Source organism: Amia ocellicauda, chromosome 17 (assembly GCF_036373705.1).
Source record: "Amia ocellicauda isolate fAmiCal2 chromosome 17, fAmiCal2.hap1, whole genome shotgun sequence".
NCBI classification, from domain to species: domain Eukaryota; kingdom Metazoa; phylum Chordata; class Actinopteri; order Amiiformes; family Amiidae; genus Amia; species Amia ocellicauda.
Window position 1 is genome coordinate 10,667,860 of NC_089866.1, and position 21,309 is coordinate 10,689,168.

A 21,309-nucleotide genomic window follows, 5' to 3' on the forward strand; every position below is an offset into this window, starting at 1 on the left:
GACTGGCTTACTGCTAACTCTTCTGCTATGCATTTGCCCTATAATTAAATGACATAGTGTGAAACCATTACAGCTGACTTTGGCTCAATTCTCAAGCAAACACAAATGCATCTTGGTGTCGGGCTTTAGATTTGCTTGGCAGTGATGCTGTATAGTCAAAATGACAAGAGAGGGAGATGGCATAGAGAGAGTGTAGATAAAGGCAGTGTCACTGACTGGGGGTGGTGTTTGACAGGCCCAGGAGAGCTACGAGAAGGCCATGGAGAAAGCGCGCAAAGAGCACGAGAGAAACAACGCATCCCCAGCCATCTTCCCAGAGTATCAGCTGTGGGAGGACCACTGGATCCGGTAAGCACTGCACTCTTACTCAGAAAAGAAAGTGCACAAAATACAAAGGATAATTTTGCTTCACGTCAAGCCTTGCTTCAGAACAATTAACCAGGACCATAGTCGACGGATAATGTGCTGGGATGAGATCTCATTGTCGTGATTGTGCTTATGATAACAGGGCCGAGAGAATCCACAGTCTGAGAGGAGTGCGGTATATATTCGTGTGTAATAATCGTGCCTCTCTATTGTTCTGTGTTTAGCTGTTCAAAGGAGCTGAATCAGTGGGAGGCGCTGACAGAGTATGGCCAGTCTAAGGGCCACACCAACCCCTACCTGGTCCTGGAGTGTGCCTGGAGAGTCTCCAACTGGGCAGCTATGAAGGAGGCCCTGGTCCAGGTACAATGTCTGAGTGTTCTTTTCTGCACCTGCTGCCCTGGAGTCCCCACCCCCTGTACTAGTCTCTTAGTGTGTCAAAAGCCGGCCTTATTCTGGGAGGCAAATCAGTCTAGGGTCTAAGCACTGAATAGATTCAATCAGTGCAATCTCCTTTTTCAACTTTTCATATTGTATTTTCCTGTTTTGGTTCTATTAGAGTCTATTTTCCAAAGGTTGTCAACTCGGAAGCATTACAGTTTTCACCACAGATTTTTTTTCCTGGGATTGGTTGGTGATACACTTGGGAGCTTCTTGGGAAAATCTTCATTATTAACTTCCATAGAGCGTTGTTCATAACCTTTTAGTAAGCGGGCCCTGGGGTGCTGGAGTAGCAGCTTATGTAGTTTACAGGAAGTGGGGGGTTTTGGTGGCGGACAGCCAGCATGGTGAATGATGCTCTCACGGGGTTCAGTGCTCCTTGGCCTGACAGTGATGATGCATTAGTGCCATTTTCCCCCGGCGCCCTCCCTGTCTGCCCCGCACTCTCCACCCCTGCCATTCAGTGGTGTGTCCCAGCAGATCAATTCACCTTTCGGCTGCCCGTCTTTCCAGTGAGCCGCTACAGAGACACCACCCCCCATCCCCTGGCCCCCCACAGCTTCTCCTTCTCTCCTCCTGTGGGTGTTGATAAATGCCAGGGCAGGGGGCCCCAGCCTTTGCTGCTAGCAGTTCTTCTCCCTCATCTCAGAGGGATATGGATCATTTTTTCACACTTCTGTTCACAACATAAAAGTTTTCTTTCCTCGACTGAAAGATTGTCTTGCAAAAGACCATTTTTCATCTAATAATAATAATAGCTTTATTAATAATCCAAAATCCCTCCCCGTGGTCTCCTTCCCTCAACTCGCTGCTATACATAACGAGTGGGGAAGTGAATGATCATTTGTTTTAAGTCGCTCTATTTCATGTTTCAAAAATCTCAAACAAAAATAGTCCAGCTGCACTGTGTATTACTTTGTTTCCCTGTAATGCGTCTTCGACATCCATTAGGCCAAGTTAACCCCCCTTCACTAGGGTCTCTGCCCCCACCGTCATTTTTCATATGTAAAATTCCCTGTTCGTAAGGGCAGTAACACTGTAACGAACAAGCAGAATGGTAACTAGATATAACAGATGTGCTGCAGTACTGAGCTGATGTACAAGAGGCCTCGGGAAAATCCATTTAGGTTTCTGTCCTAAGGTGACACTTAATTAAATTGTCCACAGCTACCACCCACCCTCCTTCGGATTCTGTGCAATATTTACGGAGCTGTCCTTGAATAATGGCCTAAACATCTGCTAGGAAGTGATTTATCAGAGACGGTCTCCCCGGTGTGGTGTGCAGACGGGGGAGTGAAGTTTGAGGCCTTGGGTTTTCATCCAAGGAGGGGGGTATCAGGAGGAGGGGGTCGATGGAGGCTCTGGCTGCAGGCAGAAGTGACAGGGAGCAGACGATCACGGCCCATTGCAGACCTGACTGAAGGCATCACGACCCCCTGTAACAAGGTTTTGACTAATGCTAGATGGAGGATTCTCTGAGAATAATGGCGTCCTGCACAACGCTCTCATCTCTTGTGGGCTGAGCTTTTCCTCTGCATTTGTATTTGCAGTCTCTCGTCAGTTGTGCTCACAACAATGTAGACAAGTGGACACATTTTATATATATTTTTTGGTTTATTGTGACTTTACACAATTAATTATTGCACCCTCCCTCTCTCATGCTGCATTCCCAAAACTAGTTCACATCTTGATTTACGAGTGCATAGCACCGAGATTGCTGCAACACACAGCCAGCACATTCTTTTTCCGTCGTTTTCTGACAGAAACACCCTCTGCAGATGACCTATTATCATCGCCCCCCCTAACCCAACTCCTCCAATAAAGTAAGTCCTTTTTTCTTGATTTGGCAGCCAGTCGCCCACGATGCCCACAGTAGAGCACTGTGCGCTGGGCCCATTTCTTTGTGCCAGTGCCCACTGGGACCCACCCCCTCTTTTTCGCAGCAGAGCACCACTCTACATCTCAAGTAACCTGAAGGCAAGTTTGTTTTGGGCATTGTCGCGCTGGGTGACAGGAGCGTGCCAGGGCAGTCGCAGTCTGTACTGTGCCCAGCTGACACACACAGGAATGTCAGCTACACTGAGGGTGTAGCAAGGGGTGGGCAGCGTGGCATCTGTCCATGCTTAAAGCTGAAGGATTAGTGCAGTTTTCCATGTGGTCTTGTGTTTTATTGAATCCGTAGATAAGTTATATTGACAACAGGTTTACATTTTTTTTACAGGTCTAAATTAAACTAAAGCCAAATTCTCTTTTTTTATTTAAATTCCAGATGGTTCCTCTTCTGTTTTTTTTCCTTTTCTAATTCTAATCCCTCATCCTGGATTAGTCTTTTTCCTTGTGAAAATTGAATGAGTTCCTAAACCGAAACAGGAGAGTGGGGTTCAGCGACACATTTTAAGAAAGTTCTAGCAGCCAGTCTGGAGGTCTTCCCTATCGTAATCAGGTGATGCTTCTAAAGCAGGTTGTCAGACTGGTTCCCACCTGGATCAGCAGAGCAAGGTGATTGCTTGTGTGTAGTGCCAGCACAAGCTACAGTACTGCAGTGATGCAGCTATATCACCGTTTCGCTCTTTCCTTCTTTGTCTCTCTCTTTCTCTGTGTATCTGTGTGTGCCAGGTGGAGCTGAGCTGTCCTAAAGAGATGGCATGGAAGGTCAACATGCACCGTGGCTATCTAGCCATCTGTCACCCAGAGGAGCAGCAACTCAACTACATCGAGAGGCTGGTGGAGATGGCCAGCAGTCTGTCGATTCGTGAGTGGCGCAGGCTGCCCCACATTGTGTCCCATGTACACACTCCCCTACTGCAGGTGAGCCCACCACACACATACACTCACACTCACACGCCCCTCTGTGCTCAGAAAGGCATGCCTGCAAGCAAATGTGTCCTTTCTAACCCTTTTCAGAAATGACTGTAGTATACCAGGATATGTCCACAGTAAAGTAAAGCATGGAGTGGTCTAGTCAACCATGCATCAAACTGTGGAAAAGCACAGAGAAGCAGAGTAACCTTGGGAAAACAATGAGCCGCACATCCAAATTACGGGGCTGATTTACTGAGGGGAAACGTTCACGAGGGAAGAGGACATAGAGCTGGAGATGCACTGACGCTTGCAGATGCAGTCAGGCACAGACTGAAGTCTAATAGGGTTTCGGGATAATCAAAAGGGGCACCACGCCACACTGGCAAGTTATCGGGAGTAAGTGGAAGAGCTTGTCTCCTGCTTCGCTGCTGAATTGAGAATCAGCAGAAATGTGTAATACACCTGCTGAGTCAGAGTCCTCACATTCAGCGCTGAGCGCTCATTAGACACCTATTGTAAAGTAAAATGAGACTGGATATTAAAAGGCCTTCCTGAGATATAATGGGGGCCAGGAAATGTCTGACCCTTTGTCATTTATTACCATATTCCCAAGGAGTAGCAGGTTCTGCCGTTCAAATCATTATCAGTGTTGGATAGCTCTGCACCATTGTCAAGTATGTCTGTCCGTCTGTCTGTCTGTCTATATATCTATATCTACCTATATATCTACATCTATATCTTTCTGAATGAATAAATAAAAAGGGCCATACAAATAGAGGGCAATGTCACAGTAAACAAAAGATCTTTTTAAACGGACCGAGTTTCTTTCCACCTCTCTGCCTCAGCCACAATCCCCACGATAATGGCGAATAAGTTATTGTTCTTTTCCAACAAAACGCTTTTATTAAAATTCATTGTTAGCATTGGGGCTTGAGAGGCTGACAGCTAAGCCATGAACATAATCTGCCATTTCACAATGGTAAGGTTCTGACTTGATGTGTGCCCCCCCGCCACCTCTCCCACTCTGTTTCTCTTGTCTCGCTGCGCTGTGGAATTCTAAGTACTGTCGCTCTGGAAGAAGGATTCGGCAAAGTACCAGAGAGCTGTCAGTCTCTGTTCACATTTACATGGGAAAAACACCCCCCCCAGCCCCTGGCACAAAATAGATGACATTAATGCTCTAGTGTCTGCACTGGGATCAGGGTGCCCTGATCCTCCCTGAATGCAGTCTGAATAGAAACTTCCTACGATTGAAATTACATTTGTCTGCCCATCTCACCAAAGTAGCAAACACGTCTCCTGCAAGCCCCTCACGCCTTCTCCTGGGCATCTGTGTAGTTCCCTCCTGTGGATGTTAAACCCGCGGTCGAGAGATCAGATAATCGATAAATTGTACACTCAATCTCCTCTAGGCACACTCCCACCGGCGCAGGTATGCTGAAAGTAGGGTTGCCATCCAAATTGTATGTTATAATAAACCTCCCACAACAAGGAAATGCTAAGTTTTCCAAATTGTCCAGATAAGTTAAATAAAAAGTCTTTTTTTTATTTATTTATTTTTTTATTGATTTGATATATTTTGGTGCCTAGTTTGGAATCTTTACAAGAAGACACAAAACCAAATGTACTATGTGTTTAATAGCTTAATGATCAGTTATTCAAACAGATTTAAAATACCATTTGTGTTACGAGACCCTGCTCAGGTAGAAGTTTTGCAGCAATAGAGAGGAGGCCGAGGGAGTTGTGTTGGCTGGTGTAGTTGTCAGGGCAGATGGCAGTGGTTGGGCAGGCTCTGGTTTGGCTCCAGACTGCCTTGTGGGTGCCAGGGCGGGCAGCTGTGCCCCCTGTGCCAGCCGTGGGGCTGCAGACAAGGGGGGGGTCTGTCTTAAACTGTGATAAGGGCACACAACACAGCCAAACTAGCGCAGAATTGATCTTCAGTTACATTGGCTATTACAGGCATTATAGACTTTAAAAAAATTGGCCTGCAGTGTTTCTCACAATCTGCAACACTTATTTATAAGCAGAATACAAAATTATCATAATTTCCTCTCCCCTTCCCCCACCACCCATATGGGTGTGCATTTCACATCTGCGGTTGCTGCGGTCACTGTATTTTCTCGTTTTGGTAAATTGTTGAAAATGTCACCTTGGTGTGAGGAGATCCTGAGTTTCCTGTTTGTAACAGTTTCAAAGTTTAATGAGAAGATATATTTAAGTACGTGTGTGTATAGCCATGCATACGTGTACTTGTAGTCAGTAAGTCTGCACACTCTTCGTTTATGATTGACTTATATGGCGATTCGTTTAGTTGAAGGTTCATGAAACTCTATGTATTGATATTTTCAGAGATGGTTAGACATTGATGCAGTCCAATAAATAGAAATGAACGAATGAATGAATGCGGGGCTGTGTACCGCCTCGACTCCTATGCCACGGAAAGTAACTATTGTGAATCCTCCAACTGTACACAAACAGGCAGGGCTACAAATCAAAGGGCAAAGACCTTATATTGAAGAGCTGGGTTCAAAATGTTTCAATTAAGATCCTTATAAAATGCATTATAACTTGTTAATACATTTGCCACAGTCACACTGAACCCCAGTCCCTCTAATTAACGTCCTTTTAAAAGGCCAATTTACTATAAAAACAAAGAGCTACAACTCCTTCCCCCCAATTCCCCCTTTATATACGATTATAAAAAAAATAACGAAATCCCAATAAAACCGATTTAAAAAGACAGGGATGGTAGCGAGTGGCTAGGTTACGGCAATAAGTTTAGGACCGGCGGTAATTACTTTTCTCCATCAGATACTGTGTGATTAAATACCTGCGAGAAAATTAAATTTACATGATGAATGGGGAGCACACAGTGAAGGTTATAACGTAGCATCAGCTGATACTATAGATAATTGTGAAAAATATTATATTGCCTAATTTATTTTGTTTCTAGCGATGTGATTTGGTAAGTTGTGGGCCTGATTCGGGACATTTATCTTTGAAAGCCCGGATTAGAATAGAATGTGTCCTTATCAGTCCCCCCCCACCTTCTCTCTGTATGTGTGTCTCTCTCTCTCTCTCTCTCTCTCTCTCTCTCTCTCTCTCGCTCTTCCCTTTCCCTACTCTCTCAGTTAATTTTGTTGTACTGAATGTAAGGTTGAAAAGGTTTGCAGCCTCTTAACTCACCCACTCTCATATGCCCATGGTCCTTTGTGAATAAATGCGTGAGATGTACCAGTCTTAAAAAGTATGAATTTAATTTGTTTATTTTAATTTAATGTCAATATTATAAACACATTGGTGGATTAGTCAGTATTCATATCAAGCCTGAATGCTAGTTTTTAGTTTTTTTTTAATTGTTGCTCTGTTGTTGTTGCTGTTGCTGTTATTTTTATTATTATTATTGCAAAAAGTGCAGTTCAATCCAGCCCAACTGCACTGAACAAAACCTGCAGCAAACCACACAAACCAGAACAGAATTGTTTTTACACATTTAAGCCCTTGACGTTAAGGATACTGGTTGTTGATTTTCAACAGTCCTGTTTTGGTTCACCTTTTCGAGGGTGAAGGTGGTGAAGTCACGTCGTGTCCTGCAGATGCATAAAACTGCCCCAGTCACTTATTTGTACTTTTTCATACATGCACATATACATACATACATACATACATACATACATACATACATACATACATACATTCTAAGAAGCCAGCTGGCACATATTGCTTTGGTCACACAGGTGGCACATAGTTATTACAGGAGCATGAGGAAAAAGGGATTGGTTGGTGCTCACATGTTGGCTTCTTTTCCCTGCCACTCAGGCCGCCCAGCAGATCATCGAGCTGCAGGAAGCCGCCCAGATCAACGCCGGCCTGCAGCCCGCCAACCTGGGCCGCAACACCAGCTTGCACGACATGAAGACCGTGGTGAAGACCTGGAGGAACCGGCTGCCCATCGTGTCCGACGACCTCTCGCACTGGAGCAGCATCTTCATGTGGAGGCAGCACCACTACCAAGGTATGTTGCTGTGAATCTGCAGCCCCTCCACAAGGGGGTGCACACTGTCATTGAGCCTGGGCAGCAAGAGAAATACTACCCTAGACAAGAGTGAATTATACTTTTTTTGCTAAACCTCAGTCTTGCACTATGGCATTTGTATCCAATGCATCTTCCAGGATTCACAAAAATCGTAATGTAATGTAACCCTTGAATCCTGTTTCCTAAAGCTTTTAAGTTGCAGCAGAGCCAAGCTGCTGGTGTCTCGTCAATGGCGATAACTGTTTCTGCCACGTCTCCTTTCCCAACCCCAGCCATCGTCACGGCCTATGAGAACAGCACCCAGCACGACCCCAGCTCCAACAACGCCATGCTGGGCGTCCACGCCTCAGCCTCCGCCATCATCCAGTACGGCAAGATCGGCCGCAAGCAGGGCCTGGTCAACGTGGCACTGGACATCCTGAGCCGCATCCACACCATCCCCACCGTGCCCATCGTTGACTGCTTCCAGAAGATCCGCCAGCAGGTCAAGTGCTACCTGCAGCTGGCGGGGGTCATGGGCAAAAACGAGTGCATGCAGGTAAAGACACTTCTTTGTTGTAGAAGTTGGGATCTTGGACAAAATGTCACGTTTAACACACGTCACCAACTCGGACAAAAGCTTCATGGGCCTGAAGCTGAAGTTTTGATTTAGCCCAGGCCTAAATCCACAGTGTGTTATTTGGAGAAGAGCACTACCCATAGTAATGAGTAACAGCATCTGGTCTGCTCTTGCCAAATCCCTGCTTCAGCTTTGATCTAATACGAGGAGCAGAAGCCGTGTAGCATCAGTTTAAAGGGTGTTTTTATCTTTATTACATTTTTTTTTTTAAATTCTTTCTCCTGCAACCCCTCACCTAGCTCCAGATGAGACTTTGGAATCTAAAGCACCCGTGGTTTTGCAAAGTAGAGAAAAATGATCTGATGTTAATGATTAGAGCTAATAAGATTGAAAAGGTGATTCTTATTAAGCCGAGTATCAGTTTAATGACTTTGTCTGTCTCAGCTGCTTCAATTAATCAGTCTGCTCTGTGGACTGTGAAAGAATGCTCTCTGCAAAGGCTTTTCAAACATGATCCTCCCCCCCCCCCCCCCAGACTGAACACACGCCAGTATCCTGATTTCTTTCAGTGGAATGAAGGAGCATCCAAGGCCAGCTTCACTGAGCTGTTTTTCTCTAAGACAGACAGGCAAAAGGGAAGGGGGGGGTACCTCAGTGTAAAGAAAAATGCAAAACTAATTAAACAATTTCTGTTATCTAATTTATAAATATGAACATGGCGTAAAATTGGAACTGACCAACTTCCCCAGAAGACCAGCCTTCTCGTCACTGTCTGAATCACGGCATGCTGCATTTACAAGGCCAAGCTACCAGACTGTGTTTGTGCTTGGCATGCTGTTGCACCTCTGCATAATTTGTATGATATCCGTGTGAAGGCTCCTTATCTGAAAAGGAGAGGTCTCTGTGGGTACACCAATTTCATACGTGCATGCCTTATTGCAGATGAGCAAAGCTAGGAATGCAAGAAAGAGAACTTGGAAGGATGTGTCTCTGCACAAAAACACAAATGGAGAATAAAGGAAAAGGAAAGTCACAAATGATTCAAATGTTGTGCCCTGATTTTTCCCTGTGGGCACACTGTGTGTCTAATGTTATTTACTGTGAGTGTGAGTGGTCAGTTTTGCTGCAGGGAGAAAGGAAAAAAAAAATACCCTTGTCTGTCATACAGATTGAAAAAGGGGATCGAACCTGTTGTATGTGTGAGAGGAGGGGTGCCAAGGGGAGGTAATCTCACCCACTGGCCCGGCAGTCTCTCCCTTACACGGAGCGGGGATGTAACTGAGGCTGGGGATTTGGCCCGGCCTCCTGGTCCTCTAGCACTTCTTCACTCTCTTCCTCCCCTGCAGGGTTTGGAGGTCATCGAGTCCACCAACCTCAAGTACTTCACCAAGGAAATGACAGCCGAGTTCTACGCGCTCAAGGGCATGTTCCTGGCACAGATTAACAAGTAAGTCCCGCTTGCGTCCCCTTCATTTGTAATGCGGTGAAAGACTGCATTCTCTGCATGCAGATCGCAGGCTTCATTCTAAGCAATGAAATGAAACCAACTGTAATCTTACAAACCCCAGTCAGTGAGTACATTTTTGTGATCTGAAACTTTTGGCCTGTACTGAACATTCCAGCTCAGTGGCGGGTTTGTGGCTCTCTATGGCCATGAGATCGTGTGCCTGTGAAACCACCTGCTTCATCGTTCTACATACCAGCTGGTACCAAATGATTGCCATGCCTGTTTGCCCCCTTATAACCAGTGACTTGGGACTCGAGGGTGGATTATTGGTACACAGTGTCCTTGTCTCTCCTCAGACAGAAATCAGTTCCAAAATATTTGTCTGTCCTGTGTAGTGCAAATTGTCATGTTCAACTTGAGATGGTAACCTTGCCTTCATACCAGCAGGATCCCTCCACTCCTTCTCTCTCTGTCCCCGTCTCTCCTTTTGCTTAGAGACGTAAAGTGGATTAATTGTCTCCGCACAATAAATAATAATTCCTGTGCTACCTGACTGCATTTTAATCAACTTGTGTACTCGTAGGATGAATGAACCTCAACTCGGCCCAGTTAATCATTTATTTAAAAACCCATCTGATAAATAAACATTTGCTACTTTTAGCCCTCCACGAGCGATCAGTTACAGTGTACATGATTTAATTATCGTGAGCGGCGCAGCAGTTAACAATCAATATGACAGGGGATTAATAATTAGAGTGCTTAAACAAGGGCACAATTAGGATCGGGGGGCATGGAGATCGATCTTTCGCCATCAGCGTCCGTCTCCTCGGCAAGCTTCTAAATTGTTTGTATGATTTTCGTTTTTTTTGTGGAGGGGGCGGGTCACCACATAAGATTTCATAGTGTAGCTTGTTGATAGTACCGCAGAATCATTTTGGTATGATTCTCAATTTTTCCTGGACTCAGTCCTGGCATGCTGGCACTCGGATCAGTCATGGCAGCGTGGGTATAGGGATGCATTGCCAGTAGATTGAATCTTGCAAGGAGAAGGGTTGGGTAGTTGGCACTGCCAGTCCCCCCCGGTGCACTCTGTGTGGACAGGGTGAGCACGAGAGAGAGAGAGAGAGAGAGAGTCGCAGCCTCCGTCAGGAAGATTGATAGCGTGCAGGGGCAGGCAGAGGAGCGAGAGACAGGAGACGGAGCCCGCTGTTTGAAATAGAAGCCGGTGATAAAGTAAGTAATTTATCAGGTGGCTGCCACTGTAATCTGTAGCGTTCTGCAACCCGTGACACCTGAAGGCGCTTTGTGGAAGGTTTGCATGGAGCCATTTTTGGAAAATGGGACAAATGGGCATTTTATAACTCGCACTCTTGACAAGCAAGGTTGTAAAAGCAGCTGCATGCTGTGTCGCTGCCTGGAACTGGTGCATGTTTTATGTGTAGCTATACATTATTATTATTTGCATTGTTTCGGGGTGGCGGTTAGGGTTTTGCATTTCTAAACTTCCTACATAACTTAATTTGTATTTTATTTTCATGCCTTCTTCACTGAACAGTTGGGCCATTCCCATTATTCCCCTCCCCTCCTTGTGCCTCCCTGATACACTCTGCTAAAATCTTTAAGCAATCTGTGCTGAACAGATCTCCAGTTGATTAGCAATTTGCAGTTTTGCAGCAGTGGTCGACTCACCCGCACCATTTCATTAGCACCTTATTGATGCTGATGTGTTTTGTTTTTTTTCCCCTCTCCTCTCCCTTGCCGATCAGCAGGGTGTGAAGCGCTGGATTGAGTGGAGTGTGACAGGCGCTCGCCGTGCCGTCTGAGGCGATTCCGGTTGTACACCTGAAAACACAGTTCCTTAGTGGAAGGTGTGCCACTTAACTCTCATAGACTAAACGGGGCAGAGCAGCGATTCCCAGCCACCCTTACGATTTCATTCATATCCAACAAGTTCATTTTTTTGGGCGATTCCTGTAGTAAAAGTGCCTCTTGTTCTGGCACAAGCCGTATAATTCATGCAGCTCTGACACGTTTTCATTTGTTTGTCTCTTTGTTTTGTGGGAGAAGTCAAATCTGGCTCTCACGGTGATTACACAGCTCCAGTCTTGTTTAGAGGAATTAGTGCCTGCAGCTACAGAGTGATTGGTGTCCCCACTTGACCCTACTCCCCTCCACTGATCCCTGCGGCTATTAGTCTTTCCTTTTACCATTTATAGCGGGATTTGGAAAAATATGCTTTTACGTTTTGTGCTAGTCCCACTCCCTATGAGGTGGTTTCCTCTTTGAAGGTCAGGGTTTTACTGAACAACATTCAATCCCAATTGGACGAAGAATCCCTGATATATTTTCCCTCCTTTTTTTGTTCCTCTCCTAATCTCCCCGGCTTAGTGCATTTGCTTTTAAATCGGCATTTCCAATTAAACTGCTCTTTTTTCTTCTTGCTTCCCCTCTTGCAGATTGTATCCACGACCATTTTAAAAGATGAGCTCTGAAGCTTTCTCTCAATAATGATGAGTGATTGTACTCAAGGTCCTGATCCAAAAGGGTTTTTTCCCCACAGGCCCTGGTTACCCCAGTTTCAGATAGCTTTGTGTCTACTTTGTCCCGGACTTAGTGGCCGCTTGTACTAGGAAGTCTTAGTAAATCCTCATATGTTGTCTCCTGTGCTGTCAAAAAAAACTTTTCTCTACTTATTTGTTTCTTAGCAGGGTGACCTTAGTTGACTGTTGTAACAAGAAACACTTCACAAAAGCATTACATAATACAGTCAAAGACAATAAGTGCAGTATACAACAATATCCAGCCTAGTAGATGTGAACTACAAGTACAAAATGCAGTACAGCTAAATCTAGCTTTACATGAGAGAGAGGTTCCGGAACAATTTGTACTAAACAAAATCTGTGCTAAAAGTGGTCGAGAAAAAAAAAGGTTTCATAAACGTGAAAACGAAGATGAAAATTAGTTCAATATTTATATAAACATGCTGTTAATAAAAATTATAATAGTAAACTCACAACATTCTAATTGTAAGCTGCCCGAGTTCATTTAAAATCTCTCAACACTTTCACCTCCGACTCGATTTGGGTCCATAATTATCATAATTGTGTTCCTTTTTAATTTCTCTGTCTCGCTCTCATTTAATTTTTTAGAACTAAAATAATGAAGCTAAACAGATATACTGTTGTCAACACTTTATTCAAGGTGATGGGGGATTCAGTCTGACTGCAGGGAGCATGCACTTTGCTTGATATTTGATTCACTGCAGTTTTGAATAATTTTGTTTTTCAATTACACAACTGAACATTCTTTTAAACCGCTATGCCATCTACCTATGCAAGGCAAGAGTGCGTTTCAGTTTTCATATTGTAATTATTTTATTTTTTAAATTAATTTAATACATTTGTGCTATAACAAATCTGTGCATAGGTTTACCTGTACAAACTTTCATATACTGTCGTCACCAGCCTTCCTGCATTCTTTTTCTGATGACCCATCACATTGCCTGTGGTCAGAATGAGAGTGCCAGTGGCCCTGGCAGTAAAAGCTTGCGATCAGAGTGCTGTCATCTACGTAATAGTACAGGTGGATAGCTGATTTACATCTCCGCATTCCAAAATTGGGACGGTAAAGGAACTGTGTAGGACGATCCCCTAGGAAAATACACCTGTCGACTTGTCCGCCTGTCTGTCAGTGGAGGACAGATTGAAGCGCTGTCCTTTAAGCTCTGCCGAGTGACAGCCCAGGCAGATGCCACTGCAACACCGTCTCCCTCGCTCTCATGGTCTCAGAGCCCCGTAGAGCGTCTGCAGTTCAGTTCATAATTCTTCAAATTGTTGCTGCCCTCCAGGGAAGGAGGATGGTTATTAAATGTGCCTAGAAGAATAATTAACTCAATAGTCATTTGTGAAATCTCCGTATCAGCAGAACTTTTCCATAACCTCAGCAGCACTTAATGTAATCATTACCTTTTCACACCACAGGAATGCAAACAGCATAATCGGGCATTTGTGGGGGGGATGGGCCCCACATGGGCAAAAATTGATACGGCCGTTTCAGGGGAAGAGGGCCATGGCAAAGGATGAGGGTCAGACTTGTCTGTGTGTATGAAGCCTAACTTGACCTTCTGACCCCTTGCACCAGAGATCACATGCAATGCTGAGCTTCACACTGTTATCTGGATTTAAATTTTGATTAAATAGGCAATGGCAGAGTGTCCTACAAGTTAACGTCCATGGGAAGAAATCCCCAAGACTTTATTTTTGTTTTCTTGATTCCCCCCTGTTAACTTAAATGACCCGTTACCAATAATCTGCTTAATCAGTCTCATATGTTAGTTACTTATACGACATTGTCAATAATGAACAGGACAGGCCTTGCTCTACTGATAATAGACTACTGCGCTTCACGTGTGATGCAGAGTTGGGGCTTTTTGAAAAGCACCCGTACATGTTGTCAATGTTGGAGATGCTCAGTTTTATTACGAGGGCCTGTAAATCTACACGCATGACTATATCATGTCACAAAGCTGGAGGATAACCCGGCACTGCCCCCTTTTCAGAGACTGAGTCAATACAAACGGCACTGTCGAAGGAATCGCCCATAGCTCAACACTGTGTTCAACACACTGAACCGCTGTCTTTTGGTATTTGTCTGTTGTCCCTCTGTGTTTCCTAAACTATAGAGCAAACGTTCTTTAGATGTTAGAACTTCCCATTTTTTTAAGAGCTGAACAGGGTGCATGAGAACCAACTGATATTATTATTAGTGCAATTAAGGCTTGAAATAGGTGAAAACAAGGCTGGCACAAAGATGCTGAAAACACTGTGCCTCTCCAGCACTGTACTTGGGGATCTTGGTCTTTATTATGAGGTGAAGCCAAATATAATCATTAGGACATGTGTAAATTCACAGCCTGGTGGATGTGTCTGCTTCCCCTGTCATTGGAAACTCCCCAAGTCATTGCAGACAATGCCGTTGTGAAGAGCTATTGTACACATTTCATCGCCTCAGCCAGAGAGGAAGCTACTGGGAGACTAAGTACATGCCAGTGATTTCTCCATTTAATCACAGTCTGACAGAAAGAGAGCAAGGCAGTGTAACCGTTTCTGGTCATCAGTGATTTAATACAGAATTATTTAAACTGCAGGTTTTTCTTTTTTTTTTTTTTATCTTTTCTGAAAGCGCTGAGGTGGCAAAGTTTTCACACCATCAACACCGTTCTACACGGAAAGTGTTACATTCTCACAAGGATACAGCCCCCTTCATTTTTTTTTCTTCTGCATGTCATTAAAGGATTAGAAAATGCAGACGATTGTGAGTGTGAAATGGTAATTAGGAGCTGGATTGGTTGAGGTTTTTTTTTTCCTTTTTCCACTGTAAAGTTTGTTAAAGAATCACTTGCAAAGGAGCTCAGTTCTGTCTATTTTAATGATTTATCACAAAAAGTAACAGAAACTTGTTCAGGGGGAGCTCAAATATATTGATATTGTTAAAAACTGTGTGTGTGTATCTGTCTGTGCAAACTCATTCAAAAGCATGAAACATCCACCTCCTTGTAATGGGTAATATACAGGAACCTACAGCTGTATAAACCTGGGAACACTCCCCAATGTTGTGCCATGGGAATATCACTTCCATCCTTATAATCACTCACAGCTGCTTACCCCAAATCAAAACATTGAATTGGGCATGCTGGTGATCTGCCTGTTTAGAAAGGAGATTGAGAAGGTGAAGGTTAAAGCAATGGGTTGTGCATGATCATAATTTGGGATGCAGTAGGGATGTGGGGATTTCAGATAGGATGGGTTTCCCTGCAGGCACCACTGGTTCATCTTAAGGTACTGGACTCTGTGGTCTCCCCTGTTAACTCTGTACCCACCCCCCCCTCCACCCTACAGGTCAGACGAGGCGAACAAGGCCTTCTCGGCTGCGGTGCAGATGCACGACGTCCTTGTCAAAGCCTGGGCCATGTGGGGTGACTACCTGGAGAACATCTTTGTGAAGGACCGCCAGCTGCACCAGGGCGTCTCCGCCATCACCTGCTACCTGCATGCCTGCCGGCACCAGAATGAGAGCAAGTCCCGCAAGTACCTGGCTAAGGTGAGATGGGGGGTCCCTGCACCTATCTTTGGGGGTGGTGCACCTCTGTTGACTGGTGCCTCCACCACTGATGGAGAATGTCTGGTGCACTGCAAACACGGGTTCTTTCCAACTTCAGTCTCCTGGGGGGCTCTTAAGAATTCATGTTTTTCTCCCAGTTGGCATGCATTTTAAAACCTAACCGGCTGTTTTTTCAATTGGTGTCAATTTTTCAGGTGCCGTTTGGATAAAATCAAAAATAGATGCTGTTGTAAATGTAGTGAGGGCTGAACACTGTTGCCATTGCAGAGAATAGTACAAAACTTAAAAAAACCTTAGCAGTTACTCCCAGATAACTAATTCCTTAAGTATGGGCTTGTCAAGTCATTATTGAATCTTGAAGCTCTTGTTTCTCCGAGGAGACAGAGAGATGGGGGGAGTGATAGAGAGAGAAAGAGAGAATGGATGAGAGATACAGACAAGGAGGGAGAAGGCATGCTGAGATAGAGCTGACTGTTTCCTTCCCAGTTTGAATTCCGTTATGTGTGTCCTGGTATATTTAGCTGCGACCCCCCACTGTCTCCAAATCCCTAAGGAGCAGGAGGGGGGGTTCTCCTGGGTGGCGTGCGTGGCAGAGGTCCTTGAGAGCTCCTGACCTGTAAGAATGGTTGTGATTTGTTGGATTAGTAATCCGCTGATCCACAAGAAGATAGAAGATAATTTTTCCTTCTTTTGCAATCAATTACAGTCACTACAGGGATTATTTATTATGAAACACAACTGTTGACCTCAAGGTTATAGGCTCCATTTTCCCTTCAATCCCATCCAGGCCAACTGGCCACTGATGCCACCTGGGAACTGCAGTATCTTTTGAATCTACCCTTAAAAACACTTAAGTTTGACTAGACTTTAAAGAACGCTGTATCCCGTATCTAGTCACAGGCCAGAAGGTTCCAGCAGATCCTCCGCCCTTTTGAATCATCACTTGCCTTAGACCTAGCAAAGGGGGTTAAGTGAATAATAACTTCAATGAAGTGCCCTGACCCCGGACAAGCTCATTTTGAAGAACACTGGTTTGGGGGGCTGCGGAGTCAGATGCTAAGAGTCACTGTATTGTGGTCACTCAATTCTCCCGATTCCCAGTGCTTGTCAGTCTTCAGGGTTTCATTCCAACTGAGCTCTTAACGACAAATTGAACCCTTTGGTTGAAATGGTTTAAATGAACCTGTTTTCATCTCTTTAAAAAGGTGTATTTTTGTTCAATGACCATCTAAGATTATATTGCTTCTATTCTACTATTACTACTACTATCATCATCATTATTAGGATTATTATTATTTCTATAAAAAAATATGATTGAGATTAAAACAGCCCAGATCTTTGCTATTAAACCCACATTCGTACCCCACTTTGAGACCTAAGGAAATCTATCAACAGATTATTTCTTTAAACAAACGGAGCATGACGGAGGTCTCCCCAGTTGTGTCTCCGATTTGGCCCTGGTTTTTCTGCGGGTGGCATGTTATCGATGGGCTGAAATTCAATTGGGGAGAAGCGCTACCATGCTGGCTTACCTTACGTCATCGTGACAGCCCAGTTCACTGTAAAATAACCCCCTCTGAAACACTGAGGGAAACTAATTAGGATCTCTTGCTTTCGCTGCTGTTCCTTACTGTTACCGAGTCACACATTAACTGGAAGGGACTGGTGAAGTGTGTTGTCTCAATAAGAAAAAAGAAAAAACACCTAGGATGTAATGGTTAGTGTATATTTAAATTTTGACAACTATTACAGTGAGGGAAAAAAGTATTTGATCCCCTGCTGATTTTGTACGTTTGCCCACTGACAAAGAAATGATCAGTCTATAATTTTAATGGTAGGTGTATTTTAACAGTGAGAGACAGAATAACAACAAACAAATCCAGAAAAACGCATTTCAAAAAAGTTATAAATTTATTTGCATGTTAATGAGGGAAATAAGTATTTGACCCCTTCGACTTAGTACTTGGTGGCAAAACCCTTGTTGGCAATCACAGAGGTCAGACGTTTCGTGTAGTTGGCCACCAGGTTTGCACACATCTCAGGAGGGATTTTGTCCCACTCCTCTTTGCAGATCCTCTCCAAGTCATTAAGGTTTTGAGGCTGACGTTTGGCAACTCGAACCTTCAGCTCCCTCCACAGATTTGCTATGGGATTAAGGTCTGGAGACTGGCTAGGCCACCCCAGGACCTTAATGTGCTTCTTCTTGAGCCACTCCTTTCTTGCCTTGGCTGTGTGTTTTGGGTCATTGTCATGCTGGAATACCCATCCACGACCCATTTTCAATGCCCTGGCTGAGGGAAGGAGGTTCTCACCCAAGATTTGACGGTACATGGCCCCATCCATCGTCCCTTTGATGCGGTGCAGTTGTCCTGTCCCCTTAGCAGAAAAACACCCCCAAAGCATAATGTTTCCACCTCCATGTTTGACGGTGGGGATGGTGTTCTTGGGGTCATTCCTCCTCCTCCAAACACGGCGAGTTGAGTTGATGCCAAAGAGCTCGATTTTGGTCTCATCTGACCACAACACTTTCACCCAGTTCTCTTCTGAATCATTCAGATGTTCATTGGCAAACTTCAGACGGGCCTGTACATGTGCTTTCTTGAGCAGGGGGACCTTGCGGGCGCTGCAGGATTTCAGTCCTTCATGGCGTAGTGTGTTACCAATTGTTTTCTTGGTGACTATGGTCCCAGCTGCCTTGAGATCATTAACAAGATCCTCCCGTGTAGTTCTGGGCTGATTCCTCACCGTTCTCATGATCATTGAAACTCCACGAGGTGAGATCTTGCATGGAGCCCCAGAACGAGGGAGACTGACAGTTATTTTGTGTTTCTTCCATTTGCGAATAATCACACCAACTGTTGTCACCTTCTCACCAAGCTGCTTGGCGATGGTCTTGTAGCCCATTCCAGCCTTGTGTAGGTCTACAATCTTGTCCCTGACATCCTTGGACAGCTCTTTGGTCTTGGCCATGGTGGAGAGTTTGGAATCTGATTGATTGATTGCTTCTGTGGACAGGTGTCTTTTATGCAGGTAACGAGCTGAGATTAGGAGCACTCCCTTTAAGAGAGTGCTCCTAATCTCAGCTCGTTACCTGTATAAAAGACACCTGGGAGCCAGAAATCTTGCTGATTGATAGGGGATCAAATACTTATTTCCCTCATTAACATGCAAATAAATTTATAACTTTTTTGAAATGCGTTTTTCTGGATTTGTTTGTTGTTATTCTGTCTCTCACTGTTAAAATACACCTACCATTAAAATTATAGACTGATCATTTCTTTGTCAGTGGGCAAACGTACAAAATCAGCAGGGGATCAAATACTTTTTTCCCTCACTGTAGATTAGACAACAAGGATATTTTAAGATGTAGGCCATTACAGGGTCCTGTCTTGGCAGTGTTCAGCTTTCAAAGCAGATATAGTTTCAAACAAAGTTTGTTTGTTTATGTTTTTATGTGTTTTTCTCCTCGCTTGTTTACAGCTTTGTCCACACCATACCACAACTATGCTATTAGCCTCCAACAACTGGTGTAGAGTGGCATTGTGCAAAAGTGACATAGCGCCGAAAGAGATGTTTCACAAACATAGGTGGAATACAGCATCATGCAAATAAGCTGTGTGTGACTACAGCAAATAAGTGTTATAATCACAAGTTTCCTTCTCTAGCTGGAATTTCTCATTCCTGGGAGATGGGGAAAAAGCTTTTATGTGGGTTTGTGGATACTGCAATCATAGAGAGAGGACACCTCTGTGTCTGTGTGTGTGTTTTTCTGTGGTGAGAGCACAGCAAATTTGTTTGTAATAAATGAGAACGGATGCATGGCGATTACCAGTAATTACCAAGCTGTGTGGCTACCCCATCTCCAAGCAAGATCAGGTGTTAATATATTTAGATGTAGCCACTGTCCAGGGAGAGGTCACTGAAATTTTTCTCACTGAGTGACTGACAAAATGGCTTAAACTCCAGAACACCCGCATATTGCCAGACAAACCCAACACAATGAGATCTGTGGGTCTCAAGTTTGGCCGGGATCTCCTCTCGATTTTTTTCTCCAGTGGCATGATGCGGAGAAGAAGAAAAATCAGGATCCTTCACAGCATCAAACTCTATAATCACAATCTGGTTAAAATACTATCAAGTTCACCTTTGAAAAACAAAAGAAGCCTTTTGCCAGGTTGTGTAACAGTCTGTGATGTGCCAAAATGTTTCCTTTGTTTATTTATTTAGTTTTATTTTCACTCATTTCAGCCCTCCATGCATCAGCCTGAGTTTGCCCATCTCTTTTGTGGCTGTGCAAAGTCTTTGAAGACAGATTGTTTTATTTTCGTTGTTGTTGTTTGCTGTCCAAACAGTGAGTCATCCAGTATTTGCGAAGCACACCAGTAAGCTCTTCATTTATTGAAGGGCGGGTGTTTAACCCTGCATGGAAAGAAAGATGGAATGGGGGGGTATTGTTTTGACTTGTGAGTCACACGAAATGTAGAAGGGATACAGTCACCTTGAAGCTAAACGCATCTTGCATAACGTGACAATAATCACCTGTCCTACTACAGTGTTTAGATGTCTGTTCTCTTTTTTTCTGATCTGGAAAATACTCCAAATTCCATCAATTAGCAACTGATTGAGCCCTTGAATAAACAGGGGGTTGAACATCTTGTCCTCATAATGACTTCAATTAAGTCAATTACACAGGAGATGGAATGAAAAGCAGAAACCTGTGGCCATGGGGGAACTGGATCACCTAACCCTTTGCCTATATATTGATACACAAGGACGTATAAATATTTGATCCTGAAGTCTAGTTTGTGGAAGTATTCTTCTAATTGACATCTTCCCCCTTCTCTCTCCCCTCCATTTTGCCTCCCTATGTCTCACCCACTTCTTCCATCTCTTGTTCTCTTTCCACCTCTCCCTTTTCCTCTCACCCCCTTTGCCTTTCTCCACCTCTCTCTCCCTCTCTCTCTCTCTCTCTATGCTTGCAGGTCCTCTGGCTGCTCAGTTTTGATGACAAGAACACCCTGGCTGACGCAGTGGATAAATACTGCATCGGTGTACCTCCCATACAGTGGTTGGCCTGGATTCCTCAGCTCCTCACCTGCCTAGTAGGCTCAGAGGGCAAGCCCCTTCTCAACCTCATCAGCCAGGTGAGGCCTGAACCCTTTGCTTCTCACTCTCACTGATGACGTTGAGAGGGGAGCACATTGTTTTTGCTCTGCTTTCTCAACATCTTTCTCTTCTGTAATTCAGGTGTCCGTTTGTCCGTACCTTTCTTTTTCTCCTGGGTTCTTTTTGTGTGTGTCTGTATGTCCGTCTCTGTCTGTCTGTTTGAGAGGCATCCGAGACGAATCAAGATTAATGTGCCACATTGATTCCCAAGGAAGCCGCTCTTCAGCAAATTCCATTTATCCAATTAAGCGTTCAGATGAGTTTCATTTTCATTGATGGAAATTTTATTTTCTTGCCTCCCTAGAAAGCTTTTTCCCTTTTTTTTCTCTTCTTTTTTTTCACTTTTAATATCAAACAACCGACTGCCACTGGAAC

The 21,309-nt window shown here is 44.2% G+C and overlaps 1 protein-coding gene across 1 annotated transcript in view; it reads left to right on the forward strand.

Annotated features, from left to right (window-relative positions):
• The window catches only part of trrap (transformation/transcription domain-associated protein), a 115,954-nt gene that overhangs the window by 58,539 nt on the left and 36,106 nt on the right, over positions 1 to 21,309 (forward strand). Inside the window, exons 55-62 of the mRNA XM_066690242.1 lie at positions 236 to 348; positions 591 to 726; positions 3,421 to 3,612; positions 7,426 to 7,621; positions 7,915 to 8,180; positions 9,548 to 9,648; positions 15,546 to 15,747; positions 20,751 to 20,912. Coding sequence (XP_066546339.1) covers positions 236 to 348; positions 591 to 726; positions 3,421 to 3,612; positions 7,426 to 7,621; positions 7,915 to 8,180; positions 9,548 to 9,648; positions 15,546 to 15,747; positions 20,751 to 20,912 — 1,368 coding nt within the window. The remainder of the gene's footprint in view (positions 1 to 235; positions 349 to 590; positions 727 to 3,420; positions 3,613 to 7,425; positions 7,622 to 7,914; positions 8,181 to 9,547; positions 9,649 to 15,545; positions 15,748 to 20,750; positions 20,913 to 21,309) is intronic.